The sequence below is a fragment of the Hemitrygon akajei genome, chromosome 16 (genome assembly GCF_048418815.1).
Source record: "Hemitrygon akajei chromosome 16, sHemAka1.3, whole genome shotgun sequence".
NCBI lineage: Eukaryota > Metazoa > Chordata > Chondrichthyes > Myliobatiformes > Dasyatidae > Hemitrygon > Hemitrygon akajei.
The window spans coordinates 29,367,218-29,382,491 of record NC_133139.1 but is presented as its reverse complement, the minus strand read 5'-3'; the positions used below and the strand labels follow the sequence as shown (position 1 = coordinate 29,382,491).

General features: G+C 50.8%; 1 protein-coding gene across 4 annotated transcripts in view; it reads right to left on the bottom strand.

Annotated features, from left to right (window-relative positions):
• Positions 1-5,391, bottom strand: part of acsbg2 (acyl-CoA synthetase bubblegum family member 2) — a 72,715-nt gene extending 67,324 nt beyond the window's left edge. The window contains exons 1-3 of one of the 4 annotated variants that reach the window (XM_073068577.1): positions 5,198-5,388; positions 3,523-3,666; positions 924-1,044 (exon numbers count right to left, since the gene is read on the bottom strand). In XM_073068577.1, the coding sequence (XP_072924678.1) occupies positions 924-1,018 (95 nt within the window). In that variant the 5' untranslated portion in view covers positions 1,019-1,044; positions 3,523-3,666; positions 5,198-5,388. Of the gene's footprint in view, positions 1-923; positions 1,045-3,522; positions 3,667-5,197 lie in introns of all 4 variants that reach the window. The other 3 variants (XM_073068575.1, XM_073068574.1, XM_073068573.1) reach the window with 3 other exon arrangements.
• Between the last annotated feature and the right edge of the window lie 9,883 nt (positions 5,392-15,274).

The following is a 15,274-nucleotide window of genomic DNA, read 5'->3' as shown; positions in this document are numbered from 1 at the left end:
GGGCATCCATTCAAAACAGAGATGTGGAGAAATTTCTTTAACCAGTGGGTGGTGAATTTGTGGAATCTGTTACCACATGCAGCAGTGGAGGCTAGGCTGTTGGTTGTATTTAAGGCAGAGATCGACAGGTTTTTGATTGGACATGGCATCTAAGGATACGGGGAAAAGGCCGGGAACTGGGGTTGAGGGGGAGAAGTAAAAAGGATCAGCCATGGTCGAATGGTGGAGCAGACTAGATGGGCCAAATGGCCTAATTCTGCTCCTATATCTAATGTTTCAGTTCATGTTCTCAATACTATCTATTATTTGCACAACTTGTCTTGTTTTGCACATTGATTGTGTTCTTCATAAATTTTAATGCATTTCTTTAATTTCTTGCAAATGCCTGCAATAAAATGAATCTCGAGGTGGTATATGGTGATGCATAACGTACTTCGATAATATGTTTACTTTGACTTTGAAAATACTTTCTTTATATAACACATGAGCATTTAGTTCAAATTAACTTTTCCCCTCGAGAACCAAACATGCCCACTAACCTTTGCAAATTATCACCATTAATTAAAAAGTTGAGACTAGTTGTCCACAACTTGGCCAGATCCCCACCCCAGGTTCATTCTGCAATTTATTTCAGACCTGAGTGACCGCTGATGTTGGAGAAGAGTTACTGTAGACCCCCCCACTTGTGCAAGGAATTAGTCAGGGTATAGACTTCAGCATAAACTCTAATACACTGGTCTTTGTGCCAACTTTTTTTGTGTCCGAACCTCAAAAGTCATGCTGACCCAGTGCAGGAAAACATTCACAGGACGCCCAGCTGCTTTGCAACAATATTTTAATTATTTGAAGGTATAACCCAAACTTCCTTGCAGATTAGTTGTGAGCAGTGAACGTTTGGGAACTGGATAAGTGCTGATTCATACCTTGCTGAGAACTCGCTGAGCAGGTTCACGTCAACCGGCCACGGCTGCTGATGGTCCGGGACTCCAATAGGTGCCTCAGTCACGGCGAGAGACATTTCGGAATTGCACAAACCTACTGCTGCTGGAGAAACAAAATACCCAGTGTTGAACTCACACGTATTGTAGAAACAAGATGACTCATGCCTGCCAAGTTAATCAATGGCAGGAAGCCAGGCGCACTGGTGAAAAGGCGGCAGGAAGTGATTTGAAACCTCCTACCAATACACAATAAAGCAGAATTATTATTTCAGGGGCACTACAGTTCAAACTCACAGCCTCCACATTCCATCTGTCTAACACCCCTGTCTGTCGCTGTATCCCACTGCATTCCACTCCAAACCCTTCAGTACCGAAGGCGCGTTGCAGTCTCATTCCACCTGGCTGACATTTTACTGCACTGTCGATGGCACACAGCCATTTTACTCCACTGCACCCGCCCCCCCCCCAATCTTGTTCCTGGCATTTAAAAAAAAGCACAGATCGAAAAATGACTGGCTCTTCCCCCCCCCCCCCCACCCCACCCCACCCCAACCCAGCCACCTTCACTACACCTCCTGCACTTGCCGTTTTCTCCTGCTGGTAGGGGCCAAACCAGTCCACATTCCTGTGGCATCTGGTTCGGCCTCCTCCTGACTAACTGCCACATAACACTCTGGCACCAACAAACGAGGCCCAAAGTGAAGATGAGTGTTGGAAAGAGCCTGGCTTGACTCAAACACCTCAGAACAAGAAAGTCAATTAAATGGTTTTAACTAACTATGAGTCTGGGAAAATGAGCACAGAATGGGGCTTGAGTAATTACTTCCTTTGTAGCACTGAAATACATACAACAGGCTTTAAAAGATGTAATTTCTACAATTCCACTGCAGTAAATGAGCTGGAATAATTGAGAAAAAAACTAAGAGTAGGATCATTTCAATAAATAAACCGTATCTCATTCATTATGGTGTCAATAACACGGCCAAGACAAATTCAATGTTAGAAACACAATTGAAATCAGAAAGGCTGCCAGATAATATCAAATAACGTTTTTGAAAATAATCCAAAATCCACTTCTTGATGCAATTTCAATCTGAGCAAAGCTGCACATTATTATTTTAGGGAATACGGCTCAAAGACACTGACAGCACAACAAGTATAATAATGCTGCAGGCATTCACTCAAAAACTCCTATAGGTGTACTGTCGAGGGCATTCTGACAGACTGCATCACTGTCTGGTATGGAGGGGCTACTGCACAGGACCGAAAGAAGCTGCAGAAGGTTGTAAATCTAGTCAGCTCCATCTTGGGTACGAGCCTACAAAGTACCCAGGACATCTTTAGGGAGCGGTGTCTCAGAAAGGCAGCATCCATTATTAAGGACCCCCAGCACCCAGGGCATGTCCTTTTCTCACTGTTAGCATCCAGTAGGAGATACAGAAGCCTGAAGGCACACACTCCGTGATTCAGGAACAGCTTCTTCCCCTCTGCCATCTGATTCCTAAATGGACATTGAACCCATGAACACTACCTTACTTTTTTGATACATATTATTTCTGGGGTTTTTTGTACATTTTTTAAAATCTATTCAATATATCTATACTGTCTCTGATTTACTTATTATTATTTTTTCCTCTTCTTCTATATTATGTATTGCATTGAATTGCTGCTGCTAAGTTAATAAATTTCACGACACACGTCAGTGATAATAAACCTGATTCTGATCTGATTCTTACAGTCCCAAAGGGGGGAGTTTTCCTTGCCATAATCCCCCACCACCAATATGTGGAAGGGTGGGGTTACCATCTGCTTTCCCTGACATCACAAGTTACAAAGACCCGTGAAATTTTGCAAAGGTCAAGTTAATGAAAGCTGCTCCTTCCCAATCCATTAGGAAGATTTCCGCTGAGAAGACTGGCAAAGGAATGACTACTGCAGAACAGCCAAGATGCAATCTCAGCTGAAAATCAGAAAAACAACATCGATACCCACCGCCTCTATCCCCCGATGTTATTTGGCGCTCTGCAGTACAGCCAGCATTCTTTCTGACCAACGCTATCAAAGCAGTAAAAATGCAAAATGTGCTCTCTACATCACTCCTGAATCATTTTAAAATAACCTACCATCTCTAGGGGAGACCTCCTCTGTTTTTCATTTAAAAAAAGGCACCGTTCAATTCCCACCCAATGTTATCCACCCCCACTGCGTATAAAAGGCCACAAGACGAAAGAAGACTGAACAGCAAGAAACCTGGCACTTGCTTGTCACTCAGAAATCTTCACACGGTAGCCAAATTAGTTTATCACATGTGCTTTGATGAAATAATCATCGGTTTGTTCCATTTGCAGAGAAGAACAGGAAAAAAAAGGGTGATTCAAATAAGCCAGCTGGCTTTGAAGAATCTGTGAACATTAACCATCTTTCCCTGAAAGGTTAAGGGAATATTTATACAGAGGCAGTCAAAATTGCAAGAGTGATTTTGAAACTGACTGAATACAAAATTGTTTTGAATGAATATTAGTGAGGCAATAATGAGGAAAAAAGTGTTTGTAAGTATGCGAATTGCTTTTATCTCTGGTACCTTGTGAGGCTTCGAGACTGTAAACTGGGGCTGGAGAAGGGGCCTCCAGTTGTAGAGGTAGCAATGTTATGCGTTAAATTGGCCGATGGCTACCCCTCATGAAATAATTCCCACAATCCTACAACAAAGCCAGTGATGAAGGAGCTGGAATAATAATATGAAAGAAAAAGTAGGTTAAAATAGTTTCAGCATTATAAAAAATCTTGTAACAGAAGTTGAGCCATTTAACATATTCCTGGCCAAAACCATAATTAAAAGCCTTTGATTAATTTCAGGCTATTTTGCAGCACTCCTATTAGATGGGGATGTTCAATGCATCATGATGGACACTGCACACTGCTACAAAGGCCTATTAGAAAAGCAAGACCCTTTGCAAGGCTGTGATGGTGATAAATTATAGACCCATTGTGCTCTCCCACCCAAATCTTGAACCATGTCCCTGCTGGGCCATTTTGACAGGCCTGTTGTTCTGACTGCGATCACACACAGGCCACAAGCAAGCAGCTTTTCTGTCCGGAAACATAATTGGATTTCTGCAGTCATCTTTACTGGCACTAGATTCAGGAAACTAAAGCCCGTAAAGCAGAACATAAATAGCCACAAAAACACAAAATATTCTTTGTATCAGATGGCTCTATAATTCTTATATCATCAATCGCATCTAAATAACATGTAATTCTCCATCACTATACAACACAATCTCTTCCCTGTTACTCACTGGTCCCCTCTTGGTCAGGTTTTCAGCAGGCTTCTCAATCCTAGCCTGAACCACAACCATCCACAAATAAACTCACTGGAGGTACAGAATGGACAGTCCAGGGTTTCTCACAAACCCAGAACTACCGGCCTTTCTCAGCCAACAGGAAATATGCAGGGCCATTATTATTTATCCCAACGACGGACATTTACAGTATTTTATTCTGGTTGAAAGAGGAGGCTGTGCTGTATCGTACTGTACATGCCCCCTATAAAATTCTGTAGGCAACTCAGAATTAACATTTGAAGATGAACACTAACAATATTCATTCAACTGCAGACAAGGTACATAAAAATCAATGATATCCTATACCAAATTGTAGATAAAACACACACTAATGTAAATAAAGTCAAAGACTTTGAATCAAAGAAAATAATTTTATATATAATATACATATTTATTTTTACAGCTCTTCTCATTCAATAGTAGAAAATTGATGAGACATTTTATTTACTAAATTTATAGTGAAGACATTACATTTAGAAATGAAATGAAAGCCTAACTATGGAAATTACAGTAATCCCAGGATCTTATTGTAATTACACTATCCAGATAATTTTTAGTTATATTAAAAGATTCTCAAAGATCTGCAGTCTTCAACCACAAATCAGAGGTGCTGCAGGACATTAGGCCCGGCTTAATATAAAAACCCTACAATATGGTCATTCATTCATTTTTACTCTTGACTCCGATCTCTTCTCTACATTTCCCCACAAAGTTTTATAAAAAATAAAACGCTTGCCCTCAAGAGCAGCGGCACGTCTGAACGATTAACATTTAAACAGCTGTACAGCGAGTGCCCCGCCAGCACATTTTTATGCCCCCTCCTGTAAAAGCCCCGTTTCTCCCTGAAGCCCTCATTGCAGAACGCTGGTTGTTTGTTTTTTTTTCAAAAAGCGAGATAGAAACGTGGCTTACGCTGTGTACTTGCGACAGCTTGGCAGCGTGGAGACTCCGACACCAGACTTGCAGCTTGGGCGCTGTACCGGCAGCCTAGTCCATGAAGCCGCTCTCCTCCCACACGAGAAGCATGATCTCCGGCCGCATTGTTCAGTCTCGCTGCTTCCAGTCATCGGCATTCGGTGATGCAACACTCCCTGCCCTCTCATTGGATACCAGAGTCTGCAGGTACCCCATCACCCCATGTAACCACAAACCATATATGGCCAGATCCTCCGACTCCATTGGTGAACTGACTCTGCTCCAATCCCTCGGAAACCTGGTGTGCGCCTCTCAAACCGCTCATTAAATAAAATCTGCACTTGCTCCTGTGAACTTCCCCGGGGTTAATCCAGTTTATTCCAAACAGGCGCAGCCCAAGCGGTGCGTGTCGCCGCCCCAAGAGCCGGCGGTGTAACGGGTTCGTGCCAACATATTCCAAGGCACTGACACAGTATCACTTCTATTCTGCATTGGGGGTAAACGAGACATGCCAGAGTTACAGTTAGGGTAGTCTTACTTCAGGCTCGGGATGAAGTGGTTTCACACCCCGAGAAGCTGAGCATGTGGGGCTAGGGCGACAATAAAATGCCTCGCTGCAGAGTTGGGGCGTGAAGTGTTAAAGAAAGCGGTGTTTCAAGTTCCAGTTTATTAGAATCGGACTACATAAATATAACAGCCAGACGAAACAGGCCACGGCGAATCCACAAAATAGACATCACAGGCGTAAAACAAATTCCACAAGTCAGTTAATAAAACGTAGTTCATCATTCATAAAGTGTACAGCACAGGTCGCTCTCTTAGTGAATGTACCTCAGAGGTGGCAGGGTATTCATTAGTCCCACAGCCCGAGGGAAGAGGCTGTTAGCCAGCCTGGCAGTTCAGTGAATCTGGAACACAACTGACAAGGCTGGAATTTGACCCACCTATGCTTGAGAAGGTGGCGGTGAACTGGACACAGTGGCAGTCTCAGCATCTTATTAACCCATTAACTCTCTCCCAGGATGTTGTTCCAGTGGTGATGAGGTAAATAGCAATATAAGTCTCGATGGGGGAACTCGCAGGTGGTGGCGTTACTAAATTAGCCCCATCCTTCCAGGCGGTAGAGGTTGCAGGCTTGGAAGATGCGATCACATGAGCTGATAGTGGAGAGGCGCATATTTATAAATCAGGTGATTAGCTTTGATGGCATCAGTCTCTTGCTGAACTCAAGGCAAGTACGCAGTGACTTCATCACTGTTGCCTTGTAAACTGTGGAAAGGCTGCAGTGAGTCTCTTACCACAGGGGCCCTAGCTTTGGTTATGAGCTTGTTAGCCATGGTTCAACTGGTTCAAAGTTCATAGTTCAAAGTAAAATTATTATCGAAGTACCATATATGTCACCATACACTACCCTTTCTTGTGGGCATTAGCAATAGATACAATGGGATCAATGAAACACCATACACACAAAGATGGACAAACAACCAATGTGCAGAAGAAGACAGTCTGTGCAAATACCAAACAAAAATAAAAAATAATTTAAAAAATAATACTGAGTACATGAGCTGTAGAGTTCGTGAAAGCGAGTCTGCAGTTTGTGTTCAGTGATTAATTCAAAACCAGGTGAATGTGTGATGGGCAGGAGATCACGTGTTTGCTAAACTTGCTTCCTAAACAACACACCCGCCTCTTGCAAGATCAAAAACAGTTGTAAGTAAACTTTAACTAACTGTTCATTTAGTTTCTGGCTGTAAATGGAAGTCAGTCTTCAGTCCTTAAATATAAATGGCAAGCAGTAATTAACTTTAAGTCAAAACAAAGTACTGTCTCTCAACTCTGTACTTAGAAGATGCTCCTACTGTGAAGAGCAGATGCTAGTCACTACACCTGCTCAAGATGCAGTATAAAAGACAATAGGTTGTTTAATTTGGGTTGTTTCAAACAGATAAGCTGATTCTTAAGTTGCTTAGTTCAAAGAAACATGTAGAACAGATGGGTAATATCATTTAGCCTATCAATAACTAATATATATATATGTATGTATATATCTGGAGGTTTATATTCTGAAAGAAGTTAGCTTCACAGCATTAATTGTGAACAGTGAACTTAAAGCGGAGGTCTAGGTCTCGAAAATGGTTTTAGAGTTTGTGTTAAAGGGATAGCTGAGGAAATATATGCGTGTGAAGAAAAAGTATATAAATATAGGAGAAAAGGAGTATAAATATAGAGAGCTGCTCAGGCTTATAAGGGTAATATCAATATAAGGATTAAATAACATCAAGAAGCAACGTAAGAATTTATAGTCATTTATAGTAAATAGTATGTACAACAGGATAGTCAATATAACATAGAATCCATTCCTCCAGTTTCAGTTTCTGCGATGGACAACTTGTTCATCAGCATCTTGTCTTTTTAGTTTACAGGAATTGTACCTGTGCTTTGAAAATCCTTTGTGTTTCAGGAATGCTTCATAATTTGCAAATATTTTATAATGTTTCGAGATTCAAGAAAATAAATGATTCAATGATTCAAGATAAGATGGAAACCCTCTGTAAGAGTTTGGAAATGTTTAATATAGAAATCCTCTGTGAGTTTTAGAGTGTTATGTGGATTTAAAAGTACAAAACTGAAAATAAACTAACTGTATTTTAAACTACAACACACACAAAATGCTGGTGGAACGCAGCAGGCCAGGCAGCATCTATAGGGAGAAGCACTGTCGACGTTTCGGGCCGAGACCCTTCGTCAGGACTTTAAACTGCTTTGTTAGCTGGAAATAACTTTTTGGCAGGGAGAGGGGGATCCACTGCCTGAGTAGAGGGTATTGGCAACTAAGCTTGCCATGGAGAATAAACAGGGAAGTAAACTAGCCTTTGAAGCTGGTTAGTTACAGTATAGTCTCCCTTTAGTGAGAGTACCCATAGCTATTTATATCCGACAGGATCTAAGATCTTCATCTCAGTTTAGAACGCCATAGTCAGCAAAGCCAATACCATCGTACTCTTGCATCAGAACCAGTAGGCTGTAGGTTCAAAACCAGCACTATGAGCACAAAATTCTGGCTGACACTTTATTGCAGTTCCGAGGTGTGAAGCCTTTGAATGAGACATTAAAACAGTCCCCTGTGAGTGTATGATGCGACGATGTGAGGGAGCTTCTCTCCGTTTAATTGCTGCCCCTTTTTGTCGAGTGGGGTGGAAAGCCATGTGTGTGGGCTGAAGGCCTGTGCTTTAGCCGTGTGTGTGACGGGCTCCTGAACCCCAGTGGAGTTTAGGTCCCCTGTCTGAGAATCAGGATCAGGGTCCAGGGCCCTGGGTCTCTGTTCCTGCAGGTAAGAGGCAGAACATCCCACTCTCACAGCGACTGGGTTTGTGTGGGCTGGCATCCCTGTAGGGCGAGCGGCATACCTGAAAGCTGTGGCATTCCCTCTCGGCCCGGTGGAAATCACCTTCCTCTACCACGGCATCAGGGAGTCACAATGTGACACCTGCTCCCTCGTCTGCAGCAGTACTCCCCCACTCCTCCTTCCACCACCACACGTGCCAGACTCCAGAAGCAGTGAAACTCTCACCTAAATGATATCAGTCCAAGCAGGCTTCGGCACTCAGCTTCAATGGAATCTGCTATTGTTCTGCTCCACTCCAGTGGGTATCGACTATTTCTCCCGTCCGCTGGGCTCTCAAGCTCAGCTCAGGCAAGTAATCAACCAGTACCTGGGATCTCTCCAGCCTCCTGCTCAACGCCTTGTGTCCCCCTCAAATCTCAGAGAGGTTTCTTTAAAACCATTTATATACTGAATTTATAAAACAAGACGTAAAGTCCCCAACCACAGATGACCTTTCATTCTAACATTTCTGTGAGGTAAAAAACAGTTCTCTGTATTGCTGCCCTTTGTAGCTTTTGACAGGGAAGACTGAGTTGTTTTAGAACTTGTTGCTCTTGTCAAAATGCTTTGAATGCTCTCACACAAGATAAGGCCACTCCTTATATTCCATCTAGGTAGCTTCAAACCTGGTGGCACAGATATTGATTTCTTCTTACCGTTAAAAAAGTATCCTCTCCCCCTCACATCTTCTTTTATTACCCACTCTGGTCTCTTACCTCTTCTCACCTGGCTACACCTGGGTCCCCTTTTCCATCCCTTTCTCCCATCGTGCACTCTCCTCGCCTATCAGATTCCTTCCTCTCCAGCTCTTTACCTTTCCCACCCACCTGCCTTCACCTATCACCTTCTAGCTATCCTGCTTCCCTTCTCCCCATTATCTTTATTCTGGTGTCTTTCCCCTTTCCTTTGAGATCCTGAAGAAGGGTCTATTTATTTGATTCCATGGATGCTGCCTGACCTGCTCCAGCTGTTTGTGTGTGTTGCTCTCATACTCATTCACACAAAAAGCACGTGTACAAATACACACTCATGCATGGTGTGTGGGCACTGAGATGCTGGCGTGTACACGCACACGCACACACACACACCCATTTACCTACGAGTTGATTCTCACACACTGATCCATGTGCTCACACGTGCATGAATGCACGATCCAATGAATTCACACACATTCCCCACACGTGTTCGCATATTAACCCGTGCACACAACAGTAAAACACACACTCGTTGCTCACGCAGTTTCTCACCACTTGTGCTCATGAACTCGTACAAATGCTCACTCATTAACACATGTACACTCAATCACACAAATTCTTTCTCTCTCTCACGTACAAAGATTTCCCTTTGCGATGAGTGGCTGTGGGTCGGGGCATTCTGTGCACAGGAGCTGAGGTGAGGTGATGGTCTGACTGCCACTCTGATAAGCTGCCTTGTGCTGAACTTCCTAAGAAATGTGTCCACACGCGCCCAGCAAGTCGGGAGCTGAGCTGGACGGTTCATGGCCCAACCCTCTCCGTGCTGGTCTTTACATTTCAATCTGTCCTCTTCCAGTCCATCTCCCATCTAAAAGTATCTGCCTCACTCTCATCTTCTAACCCTCAAGGGTTTGTTCATCCTCTGCCGCTCCCTGAGAGAGCAAGTGTCACCTCCACCTCCCCCCGAGAGGCTTCACCACCTGCTGCTGTAAAATAAGAGACCCCGAGCTCCGTAACCCATGCTCCATGAAACCCATAGACTATCCCTACCACTTTCCCTTGCTCTCCTTCTTTCTCCCTATCACTCAGGCCCAAACCTCTCACTACTTGCTCATCCTGTGTGCCCGGGGGCCCCATCAAATGTCAGGGGTGAGGATATGAGGGTGGGGGAGAGGAGACCAGGAACCCGTGGATACGGAGAGTTGGTGCGGGGGTCGGGGAGGGGGCTGCAGACAACCAGGGGACAGGACGTTATGCTGCAGCTTTAGAACACTCTGGTTAGGCTGAGTGTATTGCATTCAGTTCTGCTCAGCCCATTACAGGAAGGGTTAAGAGACTTTGGAGAGGGTTTGTTCATTAAGTGTGTGCCGTATGACATGGCCATGACCATGATTGTTCTTGGCAAATTTTCCTACAGCACCCCTCCTCAGGTGGTGAGGAGGGAGCGCCGTGCTGTGGGAGGGGCGTTGAGGAGGGAGGATGTGCTGTGGGAGGGGCGTTGAGGAGGGAGCACCGTGCTGTGGGAGGGGCATTGAGGAGGGAGGATGTGCTATGGGAGGGGCGTTGAGGAGGGAGCACCGTGCTGTGGGAGGGGCATTGAGGAGGGAGGATGTGCTATGGGAGGGGCGTTGAGGAGGGAGCACCGTGCTGTGGGAGGGGCATTGAGGAGGGAGGATGTGCTATGGGAGGGGCGTTGAGGAGGGAGCACCGTGCTGTGGGAGGGGCACTGAGGAGGGAGGATGTGCTGTGGGAGGGGCGGTGAGGGGGAGAGCCGTGCTGTGGGAGGGGCGTTGAGGAGGGAGGATGTGCTGTGGGAGGGGCGGTGAGGGGGAGAGCCGTGCTGTGGGAGGGGCGTTGAGGAGGGAGGATGTGCTGTGGGAGGGGCGTTGAGGAGGGAGCGCCGTGCTGTGGGAGGGGCGGTGAGGAGGGAGGATGTGCTGTGGGAGGGGCGTTGAGGAGGGAGGATGTGCTGTGGGAGGGGCGTTGAGGAGGGAGCGCCGTGCTGTGGGAGGGGCGGTGAGGAGGGAGGATGTGCTGTGGGAGGGGCGTTGAGGAGGGAGGATGTGCTGTGGGAGGGGCGTTGAGGAGGGAGCGCCGTGCTGTGGGAGGGGCGTTGAGGAGGGAGGATGTGTTGTGGGAGGGGCGGTGAGGAGGGAGGATGTGCTGTGGGAGGGGCGTTGAGGAGGGAGGATGTGCTGTGGGAGGGGCGTTGAGGAGGGAGCGCCGTGCTGTGGGAGGGGCGTTGAGGAGGGAGGATGTGCTGTGGGAGGGGCGTTGAGGAGGGAGGATGTGCTGTGGGAGGGGCGTTGAGGAGGGAGCACCGTGCTGTGGGAGGGGCGGTGAGGGGGAGAGCCATGCTGTGGGAGGGGCGTTGAGGAGGGAGGATGTGCTGTGGGAGGGGCGTTGAGGAGGGAGGATGTGCTGTGGCAGGGGTGGTGAGGAGGGAGGATGTGCTGTGGGAGGGGCGTTGAGGAGGGAGGATGTGCTGAGAGAGGGGTGGTGAGGAGGGAGCACCGTGCTGTGGGAGGGATGGTGAGGGGGAGGATGTGCTGTGGGAGGGGCGTTGAGGAGGGAGGATGTGCTGTGGGAGGGGCGGTGAGGAGGGAGCGCCGTGCTGTGGGAGGGGCGGTGAGGGGGAGGATGTGCTGTGGGAGGGGCGTTGAGGAGGGAGCATGTGCTGTGGGAGGGGTGGTGAGGGGGAGGATGTGCTGTGGGAGGGGCGTTGAGGAGGGAGCATGTGCTGTGGGAGGGATGGTGAGGGGGAGGATGTGCTGTGGGAGGGGCGTTGAGGAGGGAGGATGTGCTGTGGGAGGGGCGGTGAGGAGGGAGCGCCGTGCTGTGGGAGGGGCGGTGAGGGGGAGGATGTGCTGTGGGAGTGGCGTTGAGGAGGGAGGATGTGCTGTGGGAGGGGCGTTGAGGAGGGAGCATGTGCTGTGGGAGGGGTGGTGAGGAGGGAGCACCGTGCTGTGGGAGGGATGGTGAGGAGGGAGGATGTGCTGTGGGAGGGATGGTGAGGAGGGAGGATGTGCTGTGGGAGGGGCGTTGAGGAGGGAGGATGTGCTGTGGGAGGGGCGGTGAGGGGGAGGATGTGCTGTGGGAGGGGCGTTGAGGAGGGAGCGCCGTGCTGTGGGAGGGGTGGTGAGGAGGGAGGATGTGCTGTGGGAGGGGCGTTGAGGAGGGAGCGCCGTGCTGTGGGAGGGGCGTTGAGGAGGGAGCGCCGTACTGTGGGAGGGGCGTTGAGGAGGGAGGATGTGCTGTGGGAGGGGCGTTGAAGAGGGAGCGCCGTGCTGTGGGAGGGGCGTTGAGGAGGGAGGATGTGCTGTGGGAAGGGCGTTGAGGAGGGAGGATGTGCTGTGGGAAGGGCGTTGAGGAGGGAGGATGTGCTGTGGGAGGGGCGTTGAGGAGGGAGCGCCGTGCTGTGGGAGGGGTGGTGAGGGGGAGCGCCGTGCTGTGGGAGGGGCATTGAGGAGGGAGGATGTGCTGTGGCAGGGGTGGTGAGGAGGGAGGATGTGCTGTGGGAGGGGCGTTGAGGAGGGAGGATGTGCTGTGGGAGGGGCGTTGAGGAGGGAGCGCCGTGCTGTGGGAGGGGTGGTGAGGGGGAGCGCCGTGCTGTGGGAGGGGCGTTGAGGAGGGAGGATGTGCTGTGGGAGGGGTGGTGAGGAGGGAGGATGTGCTGTGGGAGGGGCGTTGAGGAGGGAGGATGTGCTGTGGGAGGGGTGGTGAGGAGGGAGCGCCGTGCTGTGGGAGGGGCGTTGAGGAGGGAGGATGTGCTGTGGCAGGGGTGGTGAGGAGGGAGGATGTGCTGTGGGAGGGGCGTTGAGGAGGGAGGATGTGCTGTGGGAGGGGCGTTGAGGAGGGAGGATGTGCTGTGGGAGGGGTGGTGAGGAGGGAGCACCGTGCTGTGGGAGGGATGGTGAGGAGGGAGGATGTGCTGTGGGAGGGGCATTGAGGAGGGAGGATGTGCTGTGGGAGGGGCGGTGAGGAGGGAGCACCGTGCTGTGGGAGGGATGGTGAGGAGGGAGGATGTGCTGTGGGAGGGGCGTTGAGGAGGGAGGATGTGCTGTGGGAGGGGCGTTGAGGAGGGAGCACCATGCTGTGGGAGGGATGGTGAGGAGGGAGGATGTGCTGTGGGAGGGGTGGAGAGGAGGAAGTTTCAAGCTGTGAGAGGGCTGGTGAGGAGGGAATTCCGTGCTGTGGGAGGGGCGTTGAGGAGGGAGCGCCGTGCTGTGGGAGGGGCAGTGAGGAGGGAGCACCATGCTGTGGGAGGGATGGTGAGGAGGGAGGATGTGCTGTGGGAGGGGCGTTGAGGAGGGAGCGCCGTGCTGTGGGAGGGGTGGTGAGGAGGGAGGATGTGCTGTGAGAGGGGCGTTGAGGAGGGAGGATGTGCTGTGGGAGGGGCGTTGAGGAGGGAGCGCCGTGCTGTGGGAGGGGCGTTGAGGAGGGAGGATGTGCTGTGGGAGGGGCGTTGAGGAGGGAGGATGTGCTGTGGGAGGGCGTTGAGGAGGGAGCGCCGTGCTGTGGGAGGGGCGTTGAGGAGGGAGGATGTGCTGTGGGAGGGGCGTTGAGGAGGGAGGATGTGCTGTGGGAGGGGCGTTGAGGAGGGAGCACCGTGCTGTGGGAGGGGCGGTGAGGGGGAGAGCCATGCTGTGGGAGGGGCGTTGAGGAGGGAGGATGTGCTGTGGGAGGGGCGTTGAGGAGGGAGGATGTGCTGTGGCAGGGGTGGTGAGGAGGGAGGATGTGCTGTGGGAGGGGCGGTGAGGAGGGAGGATGTGCTGAGGGAGGGGTGGTGAGGAGGGAGCACCGTGCTGTGGGAGGGGCGGTGAGGGGGAGGATGTGCTGTGGGAGGGGCGTTGAGGAGGGAGGGATGTGCTGTGGGAGGGAGCGCCGTGCTGTGGGAGGGGCGGTGAGGGGGAGGATGGTGCTGTGGGAGGGGCGTTGAGGAGGGAGCATGTGCTGTGGGAGGGGCGTTGAGGAGGGAGCATGTGCTGTGGGAGGGGTGGTGAGGGGGGAGGATGTGCTGTGGGAGGGGCGTTGAGGAGGGAGCATGTGCTGTGGGGAGGGATGGTGAGGGGGAGGATGTGCTGTGGGAGGGGCGTTTGAGGAGGGAGGGATGTGCTGTGGGAGGGGCGGTGAGGAGGGAGCGCCGTGCTGTGGGAGGGGCGGTGAGGGGGAGGATGTGCTGTGGGAGGGGCGTTGAGGAGGGAGGATGTGCTGTGGGAGGGGCGTTGAGGAGGGAGCATGTTGCTGTGGGAGGGGTGGTGAGGAGGGAGCACCGTGCTGTGGGAGGGATGGTGAGGAGGGAGGATGTGCTGTGGGAGGGGCGTTGAGGCAGGGAGGATGTGCTGTGGGAGGGGCGGTGAGGGGGAGGATGTGCTGTGGGAGGGGCGTTGAGGAGGGAGCGCCGTGCTGTGGGAGGGGTGGTGAGGAGGGAGGATGGCTGTGGGAGGGGCGTTGAGGAGGGAGCGCCGTGCTGTGGGAGGGGCGTTGAGGAGGGAGCGCCGTACTGTGGGAGGGGTGGTGAGGAGGGAGGATGTGCTGTGGGAGGGGCGTTGAGGAGGGAGGATGTGGCTGTGGGAGGGGCGGTGAGGAGGGAGCGCCGTGCTGTGGGAGGGGCGGTGAGGGGGAGGATGTGCTGTGGGAGGGGCGTTGAGGAGGGAGGATGTGCTGTGGGAGGGGCGTTGAGGAGGGAGCATGTGCTGTGGGAGGGGTGGTGAGGGGGAGGATGTGCTGTGGGAGGGGCGTTGAGGAGGGAGGATGTGCTGTGGGAGGGGCGGTGAGGAGGGAGCGCCGTGCTGTGGGAGGGGCGGTGAGGGGGAGGATGTGCTGTGGGAGGGGCGTTGAAGAGGGAGCGCCGTGCTGTGGGAGGGGCATTGAGGAGGGAGGATGTGCTGTGGGAAGGGCGTTGAGGAGGGAGGATGTGCTGTGGGAGGGGCGGGTGAGGGGGAGGATGTGCTGTGGGAGGGGCGTTGAGGAGGGAGGATGTGCTGTGGGAGG